The sequence below is a fragment of the Manis javanica genome, chromosome 2 (assembly GCF_040802235.1).
Source record: "Manis javanica isolate MJ-LG chromosome 2, MJ_LKY, whole genome shotgun sequence".
NCBI classification, from domain to species: domain Eukaryota; kingdom Metazoa; phylum Chordata; class Mammalia; order Pholidota; family Manidae; genus Manis; species Manis javanica.
Window position 1 is genome coordinate 155927680 of NC_133157.1, and position 24088 is coordinate 155951767.

Consider the following 24088-nt stretch of genomic DNA (forward strand, 5'->3'; position numbering starts at 1 on the left):
TAAAGGATAGTATTGTCCAGATGACTGTGAGGTTTGGGCACAAAGTATATGCTTTGTGGTTAAAGACTAGGACACAATCAATATCAGGACACTGACTGAAAGGGTCAGGTGCACATTAATAGACTCAGGATGACAGTTTTTATGGCCAGGATGGTATGTTACTTTAACAAAAACCCCATACCAAGGCTATGTAAGGGGGGAAATGAAAATTTGTAAACACGTTTGAATTTTACACATTTGCTAGCTGTGCAGAAGAGCTTAGCACTAAAGGTATTTTTTATGTGGAGGCTTTACAAATGTTTGCTGCCATCACTGTATATATTACCTTTGGCAGGCAGCCTGACTTCTTATCTGATAAACTTCATCTGTAGTTCACAGACTAGTCTATAGATGAGATGCACAAGAATCACTTTGAAATGATTAAATAAATAGATTCTTGGGTTCAGTTTCTGGATATTCTGATTCAGTACATTTGGGTTATGCCTAGGGTATATTTGCATTTGTTAAATCTGCAGGTAATTCTGATGAGCAATCAGCTTTGAGGTCAGTTCATTTCCTTCTAGAGGTAACATTCTAGATGACTGGGAGATTCTGTGAAGTGAACTGGGCTGAGCTTACATTTCCATTTGACAAGTAAGGGCATTGAGGCACTGAATCTTCCTCAACTGAAAGTGAACTGAGGTGAGAGTGCTTCTCTTGTGGGCCATAACTGAGATAAGAATTTATGAACTTGTAAATCTTGGTCTTTAACCATAGAAAATGTAAAAATTGTAGGGGAAACATCATCATTTTGCCCTATGACGACTTCATTTCAGGAGCATTTGATATTTTATGTTTAACCTCTCTTTTTCCAACACATATTAAGGAAATAAAGAACACAATGGCATACCCAAGACATGTAAACCAGAACAGAACTCAGGTTGCTTCTTCCCTAGTCTGGTTCTCATGAAGTACATAATCACGTGGGGAAATTAAACCTCTCATGTTGATACATCAAATAATTTTAATGTAGGGAAGAAGGTAATCTACCCCCACAAAACACCACTGCCACCCTTTCCTCCCCACCTCCTGAAAAGGGAAAAAGAATGAACACAAACACCCAAAGGCACAGTCCTACAATGCAGAAGCTGGCACATTTCGAAAATAAGATCATACAGACTAAAATTTCCTATTCTCATTTAATGATATATCATGCACATGTCTTGAGGCCAATATATTCCCATAACTCATTCTTTGTAATAGCTTCATAATGTCCCATAGTATAGACAGATATATCACGATTTTTCCCAATCATTCCCTTATTAATAGGCTTCATTTTTAGGATGAATAGAAATCACTACATACAGTGCTACAATAAACATTGTAACACCCATGCTAGTTATTTTATTTGGGCCAGGTATTTTCTAATCAATGGATTGATCTACCCAAGGGTGTAAGGATCTTAACTCTTAATAGATTCTGCTGGATTATTTTCCACAAAGTCTGTATCAATTTCACATTTCCACCAGCAATGTATGAGAGTTCCAATTTCTTCCACACCCTCACTACCATTGAGCATTTTCAATCTTTTAAAGTTTTAATAACCTGATATGTGAACAACGGCATTTCATTGCTTTAATTCGCACTTGACCTGTGAGTGGAATGCACCTTTCCATGTATATTGGCTCTGTGCATGTCCTCTTCTGTGAATGACCCTGTAGGATAAAATTTACTTATGCTCTTCCTCACACTGTGTACAAAAAAATTCCGCATAAAGTTCTAAAAAGAAAGACTGCAAAATCAGAGAGGAGAAAAAACCCCAAGACATTGGTATAACTTTAACCGAAAGAGATATTTGACATTTTAAACAAGATAATTCTAAATGCCACAAGAGGAAAAATGGAATTCATAACCATTAAAATTGTTTGTTTTCTTTTCCCTTATGAAGTGAAAAGACAAGTGATGGGTGAAAAATAACGTTGTATCAGTGATACAAGGGATTCATCTATGGTTCTCTCAAATATTGATACAAAATAGACCAAAGGAAAAAAAAGCAAAGAAAAATAAGCTGTGATTTTTCACCCAGACATGCTGCCCCTGAAGAGTCCTATGTTAAAAATGAAGACTAAGTCTGCATTTATATCAGTGTTGAATAGGAGGTGTAGCTTCTCCTCCCCGACCTTCTCACACTATGTCCATCATCTGCCTGGAGAGCCTCTTGGCATTTGGGTCCAATTCCCTCCTGTGGTGTGTTGCCTTTGGAACAGCTCACAGACCCTACCAACCATACTGGCATTTTCCTTTTGACATTTGCCTCTAACACCCCCTTTCACCTCTGCAGCCAACACACAACAGTTCAGTTGCCTCTTGAAGCCAACAGCTAGTTTTCAGAAGGTTCTGTACACAAAGCAAAGGGTCCCACCAAAGACCATTTCACAATTTCGGGTGAGCCCTACAAAATAAGAACCACAGCCAGTTCTAATGTTTAGAAGGCAAGTTTAGGAAAGGCACCTGCATTGTTTTTATACACATCGGAATCTGAAGCACTTGCCCGCCACATGTGTGGTTGAGACACAGCTGAGATAATCCATGAGCAAGGGCTCTGCAAAGTCTAAAGGTACTTCATACAAATAGTAACCTCTTGGGCCAGATTTGCCTTTAAAAACCACAACTGAAAATCGTCATGATCAGTGGGGGCATCATGTAGAGACACTCCTTGCTTTCTCCTTGGGCACCGCACAGCTTTTCCCAGGGCTCACCTGCTGTAACAGCTATTTCCGATAAACTCATCATTCACACCCTGCCTTCAATACCATCCTCAGCAAAGCCTTTCCTGTCTTATCCATCAGCAGCAGCTCCTTCTGCACCAGTAGCACTCTGTATTCCTTCGCCTTTATAACATGCATCACAATTGCAATGAACGTCTGCCACCCTGACTTGAGTATAAACTCAGCGAAAGCGAGGACCACATCTATTTTGTGCTGGATGCTTAGCACAGTACTAGGGACATAGCAGACGATCAATAAACATTTGTTGAATAAATAAATGAAAGCTGCAGTATCTCATTTAATCATACCTGTTGCAAGAATCTGTATTTTTTGTTCACTTGTGCGTTGTCTCTCATGAAAATATGGGTTTCACAAGAATAGGGCCTTATATTCCTAACATCTAAAACATCTGGGAAATATAGCTGCTCAAAGGAAATCTACTAGAGATGAATGTGGGTCTCAGAATATGCTACTGTTGACTGAGTCAATGGAATTTTGAAATCACCACCCTCATTTTCAAAGTGCCATGAATATTGAATATTGTGAGCACTCCCAGTTTCTATATATTTAAGTCACTTCCATGTATTATTTAAGGTACCACTATATTAAAAAACAAACATGAAAATTAAAATAAGGATGAGATAGAAGATATATTTTCTTGGGCATCCTACTTTGAAGATGAATTTTTCTGGATGACAATGTTACACACTGCAGGCAGCCACAAAATTAGCTGCAAAGCCTGCCTCTGTCAGTAGTATTCTTTAAGCAAAAGCCCATGTTTTAAGACAAAAGTCTCTTTAGTCAAGGTTTTAGAATGTACAAGAGAGGGAGGCAAATGAGAATAATTTACAAGTGAGTGAAAAGTGGTTTTTATTCAGAAGTTGTGTTTTTTTTCCTTGTTTTCAGGTTGAGGTTAATGGTTAGGGAGAGAACCAAGCATCCATAGCTCATAGGTGATATATACCCCCCAGTGAGAAGTTCAAAGCACTAAAAAGTCTAATAAAAATTAAGGATAAGGGATTCTATCAAGCAGTGGAATAGTGGTAGAAAATTTATTCACAGAAACTTTCCTCTCCATCCATGCCCCATAGAGGCAGGATGAAATAGCCTTTATCTTCTTCAGCAAATCAGTAGACATTCAACCTGGACTGGGTTCTGATCATCACTATTATGGCAGCTTTAAAAAGAAATTGATCATATGGGAAACTGCTAGCAAATATTTTTCCTGAATCTCATCTCAAAATATAAGGGGCTAGCCCAGACTAGGAAAAATTATATGTCCTAGGGGAATATATGTAAAGGTATAATGGATACTCCCTCTAGTCACTTCAAATGTTTTTTCCTGACCCATTGCATTAACTTTTAAATGAAAATCTAAATACAGATTTGGTCGTACTTTGGCATTGAGACCGCTGAAGAATCTCTATTTGAAAACCCATCTGCTTAAACACACAAATCAGCATGACACTGGTCGTTTCTGATATTACTCTGAACTGAAAAGCCTTCAGCCCTGCGCCTGTGTTTTACCGTCTCCCCAGTGTCTACGGGATACGTAGCAAGGCAGCTGCTTAGGCCATTCAATGCTTCACTGGAATACCCAACCATCTCATTCTCACTCAGAAACAGAAAATGAACATGCTTGTTTTTCTTTTCAGTCATTAGTCTGGTGCCAAGTGTTATATTATTAAATTTGATGACTTCTGATTCTTCTTTGCAATGCTTCTAGAACAGCTTTGGAATAAGGCACCATATAAACTGAAGTTCTTATTATAGGGTTGATTTGTGTGTGCTGGAGAAGAGGGATTTACACACGTTTAAAATTACTTTTTCCTTGAATATAAAAGTTATGTTTCATGTCGAATTAATAGAAAAAAGTAGAGGAAGAAAAAAAATCACCTATAATGCAATCATGTGCTTATAATAATCACTTAATATTTTGGAGTATTTTTATCATATATAGAAATTCATGGTTAAACTGGAGCAGTTAATACAGTTCTGTATCCTGTTTCCACCCCATGTCATACTGTATCTTGAGCACTACAACTTTTTTGTAGACATTACAACAGGTACAGATTCCATAATATGGGCTATAATTAACCTTTCTCTTATTGAGGAGTATATAGGTAGCTTCCCAGGTTTTGATAAGATAAACTAATGATAAACATCTGTCCTTATACTAAATCTTTGCTCACATTTCAGGAAATTCCCTTAGAAAGCTTCCTAGAAATGAAACTACAGAGAACACTAATGTTGTAAATAGCCTACATTGAGCTTATATGTGTTAGTTCACATATGTAAAGTGCTTAGGATGCCTAATTCAGTATTAATTCAGTTTTACAGAATGAGGAAACTGAGGCAGAGAGATTAAGTAATTCTCTCTAGGATCACACATTAAGAGGTAAAACTGGGATGCAAACACAGACAATCTGAGGAAGGAGCTTGTGCTCCTAACCTTTATGCTGTATGGACTCTCTAATCCCATATATAAACATGACCCCGTGTGGACTTGGAAGAAACAGACACCTAACTGAACCCTTGGACATTATAGTAAGCAAGGCCTGGATAGATTAAGTGACTTATTAAAGTTGTACAAATAGCTAGCAGTAGATCTAGAATTTATATCTCCTACTTCCTCATCCTATAGTCCAAAAACTTGCTACTCGAAGCATGGCCCATGAACCACAGCCTTGGCAGCACTAGGAATCTGCTAGAAATGCCGAGTCTCAGGCCCTGCCCCAACCCTCCCAAAGCAGAACCTACACTGTTAACAAGACCCCTGGTGACTCTTGCTCATTAAAGTTTAAGCAGCTCTGGCAATACACTCTGTAATCTGAATAGATCTTTGGTACTTGAATGGAAAATTGCATATAAACTGCCAGTACTTCTACAGCGTGAAAGAAAATATGTCCTCATTTCTCAGAGTTGGTTAAACCTTGTATTAGGTTAAACCATATGAAATTGCTGTTATTTTAGGTAAAAAGGTCAAATATTGACACCCGGTTGTGGTTCAACTTCAGAAAGTAGAAGAGTAACAATAATAAAACTTAACAGTATCTGCAGTCTGTGTAGAGATTAGATTTGAGGAAGAATAAAATGGCGTTGTTTTACTCCAAAAAGTACACAGGTTAGTCAGGAAGAATAAACAAACAGACAATTACAGTACAAAGTGCTAAGTGCCACCTAAGAGCACCCTAAGGGCTCAGGAGGAAGTTACTGATGTTCTGGAAGACAAATGCTGAGGAAGAAAACAATTCCTTGCTCCTATCAATGGCCAGAAAGTCAGGTGTCCCAGCCTTAGCTAATACCTAAATGGATACCCCAGTCAGCTGCTCAGAGCCTGATAAAACAAAATAAAGAATATAAAGTGCTCCACAAAGTTCAGGACATATGAATTACCTCTGGAGCTTTGAAAGCAAGATGACTGTTGTCCTTAATGTGATAGCAGGTGAAGAAAGTTACAGGTCTTACCACTTAGGGTGTACTATTTTCATGGGCCCCTATTAAGCCATTTCTGTTTTTGAAGTTAATGGATATTTTTAGCTGAGGTGAAATGAAGAACTGGCTTCCTATTGTACTGTGAAATGAAGAATCTTAGCAGTAATTAATCCTTAAAGATAGGTTTACTAGAAGCTGTGTTATATGTGCAAGTAAATTATACACTATGTGTAATAAAACTTTTGTTAGATATTTATCATAAAGTTTTTCCATTCCCAGGAAATCTATCTTGCTATTACAGAAATGAGACTGGGTCATCCTACTGATTTCTCATCTTTACATTGGTTGGTTTGGTTTAGAAATACTTAATTTGGGGGGAGTTGTTTGAATTAGTAAAGTTTTATTTCATCTAACTTTTTTCTTATAAAGATCCTCTTACCTAGAAGGAATCTACCAATAGCTGGGCCCATGGTGAGCTTTTCATCCTGTAGTTAAATGCTCTCTATGTAAGTTGCATAAAAGGAAAAAAAAAAAAAAAGACTTTTCACTTACAAAAGAGAGGCTAAGATGGCGGCTAGCCTTCTGGCATGTCATACATTTTTTCTTGAGGACTACTGTGTGCTAGTTTCATAGAGAGTAATTACACAACCTGGGGACTTTCCTCTTGCTATTTCTCAGCTGCTCATCATCTTCCCATTCTTCCACAAGTCCTTAACTTAAGGCTAAGACTTTTAGCCTTTCTCACAGAAACCGACAGATGTCACACAATTTCAATTTGGATTGGTACAGATTTTACGAAAGCTTGACCACTGCCATGGGGAAGCATGCTGAGCTCCAATCAGAAAATACTAGAAGTTTGAGGAGACTTTGAATCACACAGCACTATATTTGATTCAATTCTATCTGTTCAAATTGTTATTGTTAGCTTATTTTTAAAGGTGCCCGTCTATACTCTCCAGGGCCATTCTGTTTCTATGGTACCTGGAATTTATTTGAGGATCTGAGTAGGGGGACTGAGTATGGGAATTGTGAGCAAATGTACATTCTTATTGCATCAAGATATCAAATGAGTTAGAAAAAGATGAAATAGAAGAATGTGGACAATAAGGTTCTGAGAATTTAATTAGAAATACTTTGGTTCAAAAAGTTATTCAAAGACTAGAGAAAATATTAAACAACATGAATTGATGATTAAGGTATGATCTATGATCTCAGATGAATTCATGTTTTTAGAGGATAAAACAAGGACAAAAAGGTAAGGATCTCTTCTCTATCTCTAGGACACTAGCTGGTGCCCATTCCGGCATGACACAGGACACGGCAGTTTGGCCTCAGAGATCTCCTCACAGCAGAGTCTGTTCAAAGCCATTTTAGGAGCCTGTATAAGTATCTGAGACCAAATTTGGGTAATTCAAGCAATACCTGAAACACATTGGGCAGGAAGAAAATGGCACGAGGGTGAGGAATATTGCACTTAGGCGCATACAGGTGGCAGTTGGAAGGATCCCCACATCCCTCCTGCATCCAAATGGGGCAAATGGTTTGTTTCTCACTACTGTACTTGTCACTGATGAAGTCTAGTCTGGCAAAACTGCCTGCAAATGTCAGCAGCTTGATTCCTAATTTATTACTCTACTTTTCTGCCTGCCTTCCTCCCTCCCATCCATTTAACTTTTCCTGAATATGCCAAACACTATTTGGGGACTGTGAGAATACAGCTAAGAATAAATATAGCATGTTATTCTCAACTTGGTTATAACTGAAAAGGAAAGATAAGACATTCACAAACAACTATAACACTCAGGAGATTGTGGTGACTGTCACTAATGACAGAGAGAGTAGGGGATCTCAGAGGAGGGAGCGATCACAGCTGATCAGGGGGATTAGGGAACTCTTGCCGGAGGGGTAGCATTTGAATTGGCTCATGAAACGCAGATGGGCTGGAGGCAGACCTTCCCCAGAAATGTGTACCACCTGGTCAAAGGCACAGAGGGAGAGGTAACTGAGACATTTTGGGTGTAATGGAAATAGAGGGCTATTTCCCTCAGGGGAGCACAGGAAAAAAGGGACACTATCCACTCAGTGACTTGTCACCTTGCTGCTTGTCCTCCACACTGGTTTCCAAACATGTGTTATGTCACATGGTGGGCTTATTAATGCTCGGCTTGCCAGGCCTACCCTTGGGGCTTAAGGGGGGAGGATGTGGCCTGAGAACTTGTATTTCTAGCAAATTTCCAGAGGATGCTGATGTTGCTGGTCTAAAAACCACTCTCCAGGGCCACGTCAAGCAGGCTGATGTCCCACTCACTGTTTCCTAGACCTGGAAATTTCTACCCTCAGATATTTACATGGCCCTGGATCTCATTTTATTCTTCTCATCTCTTCTGACACTATCCCTTTTATATGCTTTGTCTTTAGGAAGAAGAGAGGTAGGATAAGGGATCTGTATACTGAGTTAATGGGGACAGAAGCCAAGATAATTCCAGTCAGATGCACAGCACCTCCATCTCATCACTAAAGAAAAAGGTACATTCTTTGCCTTATTAGTAAAAGGTTTTGGTGTCAGGGAGGAAGAAAGAGGGTTAGGTAGATGAGGGGCTTGCAGTGACTGGAGTGTTTTTAGAAAACCTCTTGTGAAGAATGAACTACCTCAGCAAATGAGGCTCCTTGGGGAAAAGGAAAAAACACACCTTATTCAGGCCAAGGAAACACTTCAGAATGCATTTCTCTCTGAAATACCAAAGTGGTTTTCCTATCAGATATTAAGATTTCCTGTTAGTCATTTACAGAGATTTTCCTTTCACAGAGAGGTCTGAAAACTTAGGGGGAATGAACACCCCCATATGTGTCCTCATCTTCTTCCCCCTTAAGTCAAGGTCTTAGACTTTTCAGCAGCAAATTTCTAACTACTCCAAACATCTTGCTACAGTCTTGTCCCAAATGCTCCTACACTTCCATATACTTAGCAATTTTGATGCCAAATATATTGCTATCATGTCATCACACACATTCCATCCATCCCATGGAAACACAATTGATAGGGTACAATAGGACCCCAACCATGTCATGCCACACATGTTGTGTCCTCAGTATATTCAAAAACATCACAAAAAGAACCTAGTAGACATTTAGGTGATTCATGAATTAGTCTGATAAGAGTAAAAATCTGAAAGATAGACAGAGTAATGAAAATATGGCACGAGTCACATGTGCAAATGGTTAGATTCTTTTAAGTGCAAAAAAAAAAATGCCCAGCTAGTGATAAAACTATGGGATCACCTACTCCATTTTTTAGCTGTTGGTAATCTGAGACTGAAATGCTATAAAATACGTGGTGTCTATGTTAAGAAAACAAAGTTCAGTGTTGTTGACCTCGTATACTTGCATTTTTATTATTATTTTTTCCAGTTCAGATGGTTGGATTGCAGTATAAGCCTTCAGGAGACAGAGACTCTGTCTCTCTCCACTTAGATGATTCCCAACCTGTCCAGGGATGAGGAATGGTGGTCAGTAAGGCCTCAGTGCACCTCCTGGTACATGGTAAGTGTCATGGAATAAGAGAGGATGGGAAAACTGAAAATGGAGTTACCTCCACTTCCCAGGTAACTGACAGAGGAAGGAGAGGGAAGGCCTGTCCCCCTGGCTAAGACACTGAGACATTTTCACAAATCTCTCCCCCACCCTCCATCTGTGTGCTGGGGAAAGGAGCCAGACACAGGCCACAGAGGCCCGTCTCTCAGGCACAGAAGAGGAAGGCAGAGCAGGGATGGGGGAATTCTGACACTGATCTTTCTTGACTCGCTTTGTGGCTACTTAAGGGCTTAAATATATGCCCTCCCCCATTGGCAGAATTGTCATAGATTGAATGATGAGGGTGCACACTGACATGTTCCAGGGAACATGAGGTCCCATGGGAAGATTCTCAGTAGAATCATGGAGCCTGAGAGATGGGCCTCCGTGGCCTGTGTCTGGCTTCTTTCCCCAGCACACAAATGAAGGGTAGGTGAAGAGAAAGGCAGGGGGATTTCTTCCCTGTCCCTCTTTCCTGGTTTCAGTGTCACACTTCTGACAGTAGCTTCTAGCCTCCACAGTACTGGTTCCTGCTAGGCAGCCCCTCCTCCAAGGGCCAGCTCTCTTTGGCCTCAAGGAGGATAATTTCTTTCCTTCTTTGTGCCTTCAGACCCAGGAATCGCTAACCTTTGGGTGCTTCAGCATCCCTGTCTTCCCTCACCCTGCCCTCATCTCAGTAAACAGCCCCTTTTGAAAAGTCTCTGCAGTTCAATCATTGAAGCAAAATTCTGTTTCTGCTGGGACCCTGAGTGACAGAAAAACCAAGCTAGAATAGGAAGCAGAAAGAATACACATTTAACTCTGAAGATTTGTGTTAGAACAAATCAGGAGCTTGAAATGAAAGTGGGCAGAAATGGGAGGGGGAAGCTGTAGAAGAAAGGATAAGGAAACGGCTGCTACTAACTTGTATTTCTCTAGCATTGAGCAAAATGATAAAGTACTTTGTAAATCGGAGTACAATATAAAGTGTTAGGTATTATAGACCATCTCTACCATCAACTGGGTTCTCAGTAATGCTTGGTGATCCTCCCGAAGGTCCAAGTCATTTCCCTCAGGAACATTTTAAATCCAAACCACTTCTCCTTTTATCAGGTTCCTTATTCACTATGCCTTCATAGGACCAGGAACTGTCCTCCTGTTTTGCAGAGAAAAAAGGCCAGCTGGCTTTCTGTCTTTTGGAGACTTAATCTATCACCTTCACCCTTCTTTATCTATAGCTGCTCCCTTATTCCTTCCACCTGGCATAAAATCTAGCCATATCTTAAGAAGTAGAAACAAAATGACAAAAAAAATTCTTCAACTCTTATTATTGGCTCCTCATCCCAACCCCTTTTATGAATAAGCTTCTTGAAATTAGCAGCGGTCTCTACTCACTGCCAGTCCCCCATGTCCCTTTCATTCTTCAACCTACCATGCCCTAGTTTTCACCCACCACTCCACCAAAAGCACCTTTGATGAGCACACAACTGATTCCCTGAGGCCAAACCAACAGCATACTTGGCAGTACCCAACGTGGCTGCTCTCATCTTTCTTTGGTCTCTTATTTTCCTGGGTCTCTGACATTTTCTGGGGTTGTTACTCTCTTTCTAGGCCTTTCCACTAGTTTTTCTCTGGCTTTTCCCTTCTGTCATATTCAGTTTGGGGCTGTATTCTTTTCATGTAATGAGTGCTTCCTGGGTGTCCTACCTGCCCTACACTCAAAATTTCAAGATGTTATATATATATATATATATATATCAGATACTGGAATCTATTTCACAGTCTATATCTGTCCCTTGAACTTCAGATCCACCTATCCAATTGGGCACTTTATAGGCACTTCAAACTATGCACAGCTGAAAAAAGTACCGACCTTCTCTGCAAAAACCTCAGTCCTATTACCCAATCCTAATATCATTTTATTACTATTTCTTCTCTCTTTTCCTCTTTGGTTGCCTAATTGTGAAAACTGTACCTCTTAAATATTTGGTTGGTTCCCTCCTTTCCCTTTGATTGTCACTCCCGGGAAACAGCTCTCAGATCTTCCTTTCTCAGAGATGGCAGAGGGAACTTCCTTTGAAAAAAACTTAATCATCTCAATTCCCTGCTTAAAATTCTTCACTAGTCCCCTGTCACCTTTGGAAAAAAGCAGAACTCCACATCATGGGACATGGGGTGCTGCATGACCTTGAAGCCTTACCTCGCCTCTCCTTACTCCCACCAAGAGAAATACCATCTTAGCCATACATAATTGCTCTGATTTTTTGATGTGACCAAGCTCTCTCACTTGTTTTTTTGCACATGCAATATACTTCTCTGTGTCTGGAAAGTCTTAACCTAATTTCTACTTGTTCTTTATGACTAAGATCAGGGCCTTTGAGTACCAATCATTTAAAAGAAAAATGTAAAATACCTAGCATATTTAATAATCCACTCAAATTTCTGTTTCTCTCTTAAAACTCATTGTTTAACCAAGAAGCCTTCTTTTACCTCTCTCCCCATTTCAATCTGGATTAAGTGACCTTCTGCACTCACCCAGCCCCAAGAGTTTCCTCTCTGTAGGCACAGTGATCCCAGAGTTGGAATTGTTTATTTGTTCAAGTTACTCATTATGCTGTACACATGGACTGCTCTTTTTTTTTTTTTTTCTCGCAGGTGTGGATGTGGTCTGGATGTTGTCCTGTGCATGGACTGCTCTTTTATCTCCATAGTCCCAGACTAGCAGAGGGCCAGGTATGCTACAAATGTTTATAGAAATGAAATTAAATCTTCCCTCATTAAACACTTCTCAGCCTTGGAAAACATTTTACTTTATCCCCAACTCCAGGAATAGGAAAGAGTAAGATTTCTGGATTCATCAAAGACAGTGTCATCAACTACAAATAATGCTGCAAACTCAGCTGACCTTGGTTTTAGTCCTAATTCCACCACCAACTCTGAAAATCCTTTTACTTTTTTTGCAGTTCTGCTTCCTGTGTATTAGGTAAAAGGATTGGCTATAATATTTTTGTGTCTTCTAATTCCAACACTCTCACTTAAAAATGCCATTTATAGAAAATACACTTTTCATCCTCTTGAAGTAAAAATTCTAAAAGCCCCTCTGGATAGATTGCTTCTTCAGGAGAACTAAGTAAAAGGGAGAAAGGGTTGGTAATCTTTAAATATCAAAGTGACCACTGAGAGACTGCTGGTTATTTTCAGTATGTCTTCCCCAATCTTCTCCTTCCCCCACAGACCACTTGCACCATTATTTCATAGCCTCCTTGCAGCTCAGGCCATCTAACGACTCTAGATAGGGAAGTGATGTTAAAGATGTTAAAAGACTGTTCTCAAAGCAAAGCAGAGTGACCATCCCTTTCCACTTTCGTGCTGGCTGGACTGCAAGAGCTGGAAAACCTCTCGAGCCATGTTGGGGGGCTGAGTGTTGAGTACAGCAGAGGTACAAGGCAGGGGAGCCTGGTTCTCCCACACTAACTATAACTGCTCTGGATTTTTACATGAGAAACAATGTCTTGCTTAAACTATTCACCTTTGAGATTCTTTGTTATAGTGGAAAAGAAATAACCCAACAGCATCTTTAACAACGCAGATACTAAAGGAAATGTTTTACTCTTTTCAAAGTACACTGAGAAAAAGAACAAAGATGGTAATTTTGTTGAAGAAAACCACTTAGAAGGTTGCTAGAACTATTTTTTTTTCCCCCTGGAAGTTTTCTACACTACCCAGAAAAAGATCTACATTCTACTTTCTCAGAAAGACACTAATGGCCAAAGGCAGATTAGGAAGGCATTTATGTGGCAAAGCAAATTCTAATCCTATAAAACCAGTTAACAACTGATCAATCATAATAGTGACTCTAAAACTAGTCACTAAGAGTTTTCCTGCCTTTGAAAATGGAATTACTGAACAGAAGTAAAAACAATGCTTTTGTAGCTCACACAGTACAGACTATGAAGTCATGAAACATTAACAACCTTCACAGCTTTTCAGGGGTGGAAAATTATGCTCGACAGTATTACCCAGAATATATCCTGGCACTAAAGAACAAAGGCCACATTAAGACTGGGCTCCAAGGAGAAAGTGGCCCAGAAACAGAAGAAACCTTCCTCCTTTCACTAGCTCAGCAGCTAATCCCCACGGAGTACCATCTGCCTGTGAATTCAAGTCGGAGGAGTTGAGATCTGCCACATTGCACATCTCTAAACAAGTAAGGCAGGAGACCTCAACACACAGAACACACTGTGGGGAATAAAGCTTTTGGTATAATCAGCCGATAAACAACCAGCCCTTAGGGATTTCACTATGAGCTAGTGCATAAAGAAAACTAAAATTATTCTCCCATTAGTAAGGGCTAAGTGCTAAAAAGAACTTCCAAAAGACACTGGAGAAGTAGTCCATTAATCACAGCCTGACTGTGCGGGCCAGGTTCAAAACTAACCTTAGAACCCACCAGACATCCCTCATAGCTCCTAATGCCCCAAATGTGTATCTCACCCATTTTAATCATTCATGATCTGAGATAGCTCCTTTTGCTTTAGGCGCTTACTATGAGTGGGGCCTGCCTGCCTTCCCTGCTAAAGATGAGCAATGCTGAAGGCCCACTTCCCTGACCTGACTACAGAGGAGTTTCAGGATTGAGGAAGAGTGAGATAGAGGCCCTGAGAGCCAGACAGAGGATTCTGGACTTTATGTAGTTGGCAACAGGCAGCCAAAGTAGATATCTGAGCAAGGGAGCAACACAACACAAGTCTTATTTTAGTAAGACCATCAGTATGAGAAAGGATTAGAGGAAGATCAGTTAGGAGAAAATTACCTGAACTTGGCTGAAATAAAGAAGTCCAAACATGGCTGCTGGCTATTGCAAGAGAAGACAGGAATGGAAGGAACTGGAGATAAATGTGCTCTTTGGGAGTAAAATAAGGTAGTTGAAGACTTCATGTAAAGCTCAGTAAAGCAGCAAACGTAGCCAAGAATAAACCCATGGTGCACGTCCAAATCAGGACCTGTCTTAGACTAATGGGCACACTGCCAGTGAGCACACCAAACTGCAGGGACAAGCCAGGCCAGTCTTGGGTGGATGGGATTTGCAGCCATCCTATCTGAAAAGCACTTTAACTACTAACACAGAAGATAACCTGCAGATTCAAGATTTCAGTATAATCTCTTACACTGTAGCCCTAGGTTTCTAAAAATTCAGAGTATTAAAAAGAAACCACCATCAGAGGATAAAAGAATTAAAAGCTGTTGAGCAACAGAAGGGAACAGCCAGAGAGGTTAGGTGGAAACAAATACAAAGAAATGCCCTTGAAATTCAATCTATTCTAGCTCATCACTGTATTTCTCACTGTCTTCTCTTCAATACAGCACATCCCAATTTGGGGCCTCTTTGCTTACAGCATTTCAAGGACCCAACTGCTTTAAAAATGAAAAAAACATATTCCTTTAATCTAGCTCCTGAATCTCTGTATCCTACTTTCACGGAGGACTAGCAAACTTGAAAAATAACTGGGGTGGGGGACAGGGTTTGGGGGCATGAGTACAGCATGGACACTAACTAATCAGAACACACCAGCTGGCGAGTGGGCTGTAACCAGCCCTGCACATACCTGAGGTCATTCAGAAAGGCTGAGTTATCAGAGCTGCTCCCCTGAGGAAGAGAAAGGGAGGAAATTGCACTGAGACATGAGAGCTTCTTCAACAGATGCGAGGCCGGGTGAGGGAAGCAGTGTCCCTGAGGCCTCTGCAGGCAGTTGTGATTCCAGTGGGTTCAAGTCCCAAGAAGCAGCCCTGGTGGCAGGAACTCACCTACCCAAAATACAGCAGGGCTGGGTGACCAGACAGGTGAGGCCCTGGAAGGGATTCCTACCTCTCCTCCTTGTTCACTGAGATTTCTTATCAACCCCCATAGTCATCCGTCCAGCCCGCACAGCATTTGTACGTTGTACACTAATGTCACGTGTGGGGCTGTTTTCTTTACTAAGCTGCAAGCTATCCATGGCCTTGACCAGCTGGTCAACGTTCACTGCGTAAAGTAGGCACTCAAGAAATGCTTGAATGAAGTCACAGTTTGTTTTTGGTAACAATCTACAGTTCCGTTATCTTCCGTTTTCTATCCCTTGTCTGTCTGCATCTCTAATAATTTACCATCAGTGACTCATCACCCTAGAGAAGCAACCATGAGTAAACTTGCAACTTTACTTCTGTCATCTACTCCTTTCCATTATTAGCCCAAAACTATTAGTTTCCCAAACAAGATTAAATCTTCCGTTTTTCTTAAAAGCAGTTACTTCTAAACATAAATGGGTAGCAGAGTGAGAAGTACAGTCTGAAAAGAGACAGAGCTGGGTTAGAATTCCAGTGGTGACCTTACGGTGACCTTGGGTTAGTTAGCACTGAACTTGAGTTACCCTGTCTATACCTTATTTAGCTGAAAGGTTGTTGAAAATGTTAATATTTTTATAATATTGGTGTCTTATATTTTTATAAATGTTTATATTAAGTATTGGTAAAACCGCAAAGTGCCAAGAACCATGAGTTACCTATGCTATTGCATTTAATCCTTGGTGAGGAAGGTTGAAATATTCAATATTCCAGACAAGGAAACTGAGGCTCAGAGAGGTTAAGGAACTTGCCCAAGGTAACAGAGCTACTGAATAAGGGAAAGCAGAAATTGAAACATAGGCAGCTGAACTTCAGGACTTCTAAGCATTACACCTCATTGACTTGCACAAAGAAGGTATTAGATAAGTAGTTCTTGGAAAACCATAGCCACTTGAATTCCACAGCATTGCCAGATTTATTGCTTCATGTCTTAGAACTTTTTTTTTTTAGGGGTGGTAAAAGAAACAACTACCCTAATTTCATGTGATACAGATCCTTATATTTTTTTGCCCTCATTGCCACAGTATAATAAATAACCAGGGCTGCTTCTAGAAATACACAAGGAGAGAAAAGGTGAGAACACAGCATGTGTTTGCCTGCGGAGGAGTCTTACTGACTGACATTCATTGATCACAGAAATGTTTGACTTGCATTTGTAGCCCTGGAAGCCTTCTACAGTAGAGAATCACTAAATATTATTCAGAGTCAAGTTATTTTCTACACTTCACTTCATTCCTTTTCCATGTATTTTTATATCTCTTATAAATGTGTAGCATAGCTATCCAAAAAGTTATTTTCCTTGTCTTTGTACAATTTTTCCTGAGACATTTAAATCTGCCATTTACTAAGCATCTATTCTACAATTGGCTCTGTATAACTGTTATTGGTTAATGCAGAAAGGACTAAGTTCACTAGCTGCTCTCAGGAGGCATGCTGGTCTGAGTGTTCTATTTCTTATTCATTCACAGAGTCCTGCAAATGATAATCACATATTAGAGTGGAACAAGGCCTACAAAAAAAAGTTTTTACAAAAATGCAAGAAATAGGGCTGCTTCATAATTATTAACAAAACTGAAACAAATTGCATAAGGGATAAAAATGAGGTGGTTTACTCTCAAATTACCAGCAACATTCTTCAATGAATTGGAACAAATAATTCAAAAATTCATATGGAAACACCAAAGACCCCGAATAGCCAAAGCAATCCTGAAAAAGAAGAATAAAGTAGGGGGGATCTCACTCCCCAACTTCAAGCTCTACTACAAAGCCATAGTAATCAAGACAATTTGGTACTGGCACAAGAACAGAGCCACAGACCAGTGGAACAGATTAGAGACCCCAGAAATTAACCCAAACATATATGGTCAATTAATATTTGATAAAGGAGCCATGGACATACAATGGCAAAATGACAGTCTCTTCAACAGATGGTGCTGGCAAAACTGGACAGCTACATGTAGGAGAATGAAACTGGACCATTGTCTAACCCCATATACAAAGGTAAACTCAAAATGGATCAAAGACCTGAAGGTAAGTCACGAAACCATTAAACTCTTGGAAAAAAACATAGGCAAAAACCTCTTAGACATAAACATGAGTGATCTCTTCTTGAACATATCTCCCCGGGCAAGGAAAACAACAGCAAAAATGAGCAAGTGGGACTACATTAAGCTGAAAAGCTTCTGTACAGCGAAAGATACCATCAATAGAACAAAAAGGAACCCTACAGTATGGGAGAATATATTTGAAAATGACAGATCCGATAAAGGCTTGACGTCCAGAATATATAAAGAGCTCACACGCCTCAACAAACAAAAAAACAAATAACCCAATTAAAAAATGGGCAGAGGAACTGAACAGACAGTTCTCCAAAAAAGAAATACAGATGGCCAAGAGACACATGAAAAGATGCTCCACATCGCTAATTATCAGAGAAATGCAAATTAAAACTACAATGAGGTATCACCTCACACCAGTAAGGAGAGCTGCCATCCAAAAGACAAACAACAACAAATGTTGGTGAGGCTGTGGAGAAAGGGGAACCCTCCTACACTGCTGGTGGGAATGTAAATTAGTTCAACCATTGTGGAAAGCAGTATGGAGGTGCATCAAAATGCTCAAAACAGACCTACCATTTGACCCAGGAATTCCACTCCTAGGAATTTACCCTAAGAACACAGCAATCAAGTTTGAGAAAGACAGATGCACTCCTATGTTTATCGCAGCACTATTTACAATAGCCAAGAATTGGAAGCAACCTAAATGTCCATCGGTAGATGAATGGATAAAGAAGATGTGGTACATATACACAATGGAATACTACTCAGCCATAAGAAGTGGAAAAATCCAACCATTTGCAGCAACATGGATGGAGCTGGAGAGTATAATGCTCAGTGAAATAAGCCAAGCGGAGAAAGAGAAATACCAAATGATTTCACTCATCTGAGGAGTATAGGAACAAAGGAAAAACTGAAGGAACAAAACAGCAGCAGAATTACAGAACCCAAAAATGGACTAACAGGTACCAAAGGGAAAAGAACTGGGGAGGATGGGTGGGCAGGGAGGGATAAGGGGGGGGGGGAGAAGAAGGGGGGTATTAAGATTAGCATGCATGGGGGGAGGGAGAAAGGGGAGGGTGGGCTGCACAACACAGAGAGGACAAGTAGTGACTCTACAACATTTTGCTAAGCTGATGGACAGTAACCGTAATGTGGTTGTTAGGGGGGACCTGATATAGGGGAGAGCATAGTAAACATAGTATTCTTCAGGTAAGTGTAGATTAAAAATTAAAAATTAAAAAAAAAAAGAAAGAAAGAAAGAAAAGGGGGATTACTCCTTAACAGGATAAAACTATTGGTAAATCAAAGATCAACGCATGCTTTAAATATCCTTAATGTTGATCACTTAAAGGGTGTCAGATGATCAGCTATGGAGGTACTCTTTTCTGATAATATTCCTTTCTATTAAAAAAAAAAAAAAAAGCAGTTACTGTGTGCTGACCTCCAATGAGTTCTGCACAGTGGTATAGAGGGCATGTCAAAGTGTGGGCAAAGGGTCTGTTTGTTTCTATGCAGAAGATCAAGGCCTAGCTTGGATACTCAGAAAATGAACTAAGATACGATATGAGGAGGAGCTTCCGGCATCAGCACTCTCTGGAGGACTTGTGCCGGGGGAATGATCATCAAAAAGCCTCCACAGGGATCCGGACGATGCTGCGGTTGTGGCTGCATCCAGCCCACCGTCTCCTGGACTTGCCATAAGAAGGAGGAGGGAGATGTCTAGGCTGGCATGTGCATACAGTGAGACAACGAATTTGACCGGATCTGTACTGTTGGAACTCAACCAGGAGTTGGGAAGGGTGCAAGTTGTAGCGCTCCAAAATCTCATGACTATAGACTATCTATGGTTAAAAGAACATATGGGATGTGAACAGATCCCAGAAATGGGCTGCTTTAATTTGTCTGATGGTTCAAGTACAGTTGGAAAATATCCATCATATCATAGATAAATTTTCACAAATGCCTAGGGTGCCTAAATGGTTTTCTTGGCTTCACTGGAGATGGATGGTAATTATAGATTTGCTTTGTTTATGTCACCGTATTCCTATTATGTTAATATGTGTGCAAATTAGTTAGTAGTTTAAAACCTATACATACTTAAGGTACTCTACAAGAAGATATGTCAAAGAAATAATCAATCCTCCCATGTTTCCTTCATATGCTACATCTATAGCTTTTCTTCTTCCTTCCTAATTACAACCCTTAAATAGAATTCGTGCCTCATATCGAATTTACCGAGCATCATAATTCCTCCAGGTGGTAAAGATACCTCGAGACAAATGCTGGGCATAGAAGCCACAGGGCATAAATCTGCAAAGAAGTAAAAAGCTAACCTTTGCAAACAAAATGGCTTCTCTCTCACTTACCAACTTTACATTTCCCTGTATAGCCCCGGAAGATGACTGGTTAGCCAGAGACGGGTAAGATTCCTCAAGGGAGGAACAACCTAAGACAGGCACAGTCGCAAGGGGGCCATCAGGTGAGAATTTGGGGATCAACAGAGGTGAGGCTCAGAACCTCACCCCCCCTGCTTTGAGAGAAATCTTCTGCATCCGTGGATGTTTTGCTGCCCTTGTCTAGCCTGGATTAATACTTAGTCCATAGGCACACACCTGATCATCTACATTTGCCCTCTTACAGCACTAAACTATGTTTTCTACCTTTATCTTGCATCTACCTACCACTTCAGCATTTTATTAAAAATAAAAATAATAATAACAATAGGAGAAATGTGGGATCAACATATAAATCAAGTACAAAAATCAAACGAATATTCATATTTGACCTGATTGTTTATAGGTCATATTGCATGATCAAAACCGAAAGTTTCTGTGATGAATGCCCTTGTACTGTTCACCATGTAAGAATTTATTCACTATGTAAGAATTCGTTCACCATGTAAGAACTTGTTCGTTATGCTTCAGAAGATTGGAGACTGACGAGAATTAGGCTTGAGATGGATTAATGATTGTACATTGAGCGTTGACCCCCCTATACTGAATTTTATTGTTGTTAACAACCATTTGATCAATAAATATGAGAGATGCCCTCTCAAAAAAAAAAAATGAGGTGGTTTAGAGTAACTTTGGATGGGCAACAAAAATAATGCTAAATACTCTTCTACCATGTCAAGACCATCACAGTCTTGTTCGCTGAAGAGCTAGACTGGCAGAAAGTAGTTCCTGAGTAAATGCAGCAAAATAATCCCAGCCCTAAGCAGCATTTCTGTCTTCAGTGATGAGAGAATGACATATCTACTGAAGGTAAGTTAAAATTGCCCATTTTTGGTGGTGAGTGTGCTCAGATTTTCTGGTTTTAAGGATGCTCTAGGCCTCTACTGTGATGGACAGGTGAGGCTCCTTTCTTCAGTTTCTCATTGTTTCATCCCTCCCTCCCCAGTCCCCTCAGTGTTCAGACATCTGGTAGTTTACACATTTGGGACTAACTTATTATACAGCACCCAAAGAAAGAAATAGCAATTATTACTTTCATTGCAGAACAAGAGAAAAAATTCCTCCAGAAAGGTTCCAGTTGCTTGCAAATTCTATGAGAAAAGGGCACCATCGTTGGCCTCATTTCCTCTGCTAAGTGGTGCTTTGCAGAGTGTGCACACCTGCTCAGCTGAAGCAGGTCTGGTGACTTATCACTGACAAGCACCACACACTGAAATAATTATGAACAGGGGCACAGCTGAGTGGAGGAGTGAGGTCCTATGTCACACAGGCGGGTCTAAACCTGTGAAATATGTTCATCACCTGGCCTGACATCAGCTAGGAGAGTCAGGATAAACTCCTCTGCCACCAGTCATTAAACAAGCCTTCCTTACGTCAATCTCCAAGGGCAGTGACAAATGACAGGATGTAAAGCCTGCACCATGTGTGTCAAGGAAACTGAAAAGCAGTCCTCAGATATTAACTCCTTTCTGCTTTTCTCCAGAACACCCGGGGAGAAAAATTTGAGATATGTATTACCATCTATGCCCTTATCTCAACCAAGACCCCCACCCTTATTCTGCATCCTCTAAAACTGAGGACATGTTTTTACAATTTCCTCTGTGACACTGTATTCAGAGGAACTCTAAAGGCAGTGCCGAGATTCTTCCAGAGGGAGAGAGAAACAGTTACCTTTTCCAGGGTCATATGTAAAATTCTTCACTGTACTGCTCCTCCTAGTGAGAATAATTTGCTTCAAGACACTGAACTCTCCCTAGTCATAATCCAGATCTATATGAAAGCTTGCCTCAACTGGTAATTATTGAATGATAGGCCATTTAAAAAGATTTAAGGTACTGGTTTTCTTTCTCTGTAAAAAAAGAATTGAATTAGAGGAGCAATTTAAGTTTCTTGCAGCTCTAAAATGCAGGAAAGCCATAATTTCCAGATTCAAAGAACAAACCCCTGCAAATTTGAGCAAAGCACATGCTATATATTCCACAGCAAGCCTTCGGGATAAGAAGACATGCATGCCTCTTCATGAAAGGCAAACACAGAGCTAACCTACAGAGGGGGAGAAAACTAATTGTTTTTCCTCTTTTGTTTTTCCTTTCAGAAAAATACCCATAATTTTACAGCTGGCCACTTCTATTCTGCTTATTTTGAGTTGACTCATTTGCATTGCTGATTTGAAAATCCCTCTAATAACCCCTCTGTAGGGTAACAAACTAAAAAAAAAAAAATCACACTAAGTTCTTAAATTAATCACTGTTGAATTTCAGCCCACTGCTCCTGAATCCCTGCACACACTCCGACAGCAGTAGCTTTAGCTTTTGGATCATAATTCACGTGGGTCAACAGCATCCTTCCTGCAGAGCGTCAACCCAGGCAAATGCTGGGAATACTGCCTCTGGCTGCTCCAAAGACAGAATCCCAGTCAACGCTAGCCCACAGCTGAGCGTGGCTCACAATAAATAGTATGAAAAGCTAGATGGGCACCCACTGCATTCTCTCAGTGAGCTAAACCAAAGAGCCGGGAGCTGTTTGTGCTTTCTATTTTAGATGACCAGTAAAGTGGTCAGATTCACGCAGAGACCAAAGACCAGAAAAAGTGAGGTGCACTCAGGAGCAAACCCGCTCCCTCATCCAGCTAAAAGCTGCGCAGGGCATGAAAGTCGCTCCACTTACCCAGCATAGCGGTTGCTATAAAGGTGGCTGTGCCCTGGTTGCAGAATCTTCAAAAAGAACAAACCGAGAAACAGAAAAGCAGCTGTCCGGCTCCTGGGCTTCCCGAGGAACTTCATGGTGTGGCAATGAGAGGAGTTGAAAGTTACTTACAGCAGTCACCCGAGGCTGGAGGTGGCTCTCAGCACCCCCTCTGCACAAACACGTTCCCTGAGAGGGGGTGGGGGAGAGGGTTGGGAGTGAGCAAAATGTGACACTTCTTTCCAGCTACAGGGTAAAAAAAAGTTTAAGCAGCCGAGGGAGGGAAGTTGCTATTAAGACTTGGTCTTGGGCCGAGAGCTGCAGCCGCAGCCCCACCAGCCCTGCCAGGGCGCCTGAGCCTGAATCCGGCTCCCGAGAAGGGGCTGGGCCTCCCCAGGGCTGACTCACGGCAGGGTTCGCTGGGTGCTGCTTCCTTTGTGTGTCTCCTCTCTGTTTTCTGCTTCCCAACTTCAGGTCTCGAACTTTTTTGGACTTTTCTGCTCTTATTACCTTCTACAGCAGAGGACCCTAAGTAAATTGCAAATGATTTGTTTGAGGATGGACTAAACACACAGGCATAGAACATTCCAGATTTAATATTTTGATCTACCATGACAAATTTCTACATGGATTCCACATACTGAAACGCACAGTGAGTAGTCTTGATGAGTACATGTGCAAGGATAAGCTGGGGCCCCTGGATCCGGACAGCCAGCCCGGGTCCGGCTCCTACCCGTATCGGCAAGGGGAGGCCACTTCACCGGGCTTCTGGGGCCTCGTATTCATTCCACATGAGCAGCAACCAGACCTGCCGCTATTTCAGAGGTTCTCATAGGGAACAGCAGGCCTCTGAGTGCTTTACCACCTTCACTGCACATTTGGAATCATTTAGGGAGTCAGACCATTTAAATCAGAATTCCTAGGGGTGGGATCAATGGTTTAAAAAGCTCGCCCCTCAGGTGATTCCGATGTGCAGCCACCACGCTGGTCTAGAGCAAGGCTTCTCAAACTTTAAGGTGCATACAAATCACCTGGGGGTCTTGTCAAACTGTAGTTTCTGAGGCAATAGGTTGGGGCTGGGGCCTGAGATTCTGCATCGCTAATCAGCTTCTAGATGATGCTCCTGCTGTTGGTCCTTGTGCCACACTGTGAGTAGCGAGGCTTTCCTTTAGAACAAGATCTGCTTTTTCTCTCTCTCTCAAAACTGGGGGAGATTAAGAACATTGGAGCAAACCCTTTCCTTCTTCTTGTTCCCACGTTCGTGATGAAGAAGGCTCTT

The 24088-nt window shown here is 40.9% G+C and overlaps 1 protein-coding gene across 2 annotated transcripts in view; it reads right to left on the reverse strand.

Annotated features, from left to right (window-relative positions):
- Positions 1–23668, reverse strand: part of CPA6 (carboxypeptidase A6) — a 314361-nt gene extending 290693 nt beyond the window's left edge. Inside the window, exons 1-3 of one of the 2 annotated variants that reach the window (XM_036998195.2) lie at positions 23543–23668; positions 23218–23337; positions 22792–22998 (exon numbers count right to left, since the gene is read on the reverse strand). In XM_036998195.2, the coding sequence (XP_036854090.1) occupies positions 22792–22907 (116 nt within the window). In that variant the 5' untranslated portion in view covers positions 22908–22998; positions 23218–23337; positions 23543–23668. Of the gene's footprint in view, positions 1–22791; positions 22999–23217; positions 23338–23542 lie in introns of those variants that run through there. The other variant, XM_073229623.1, reaches the window with a different exon arrangement.
- Between the last annotated feature and the right edge of the window lie 420 nt (positions 23669–24088).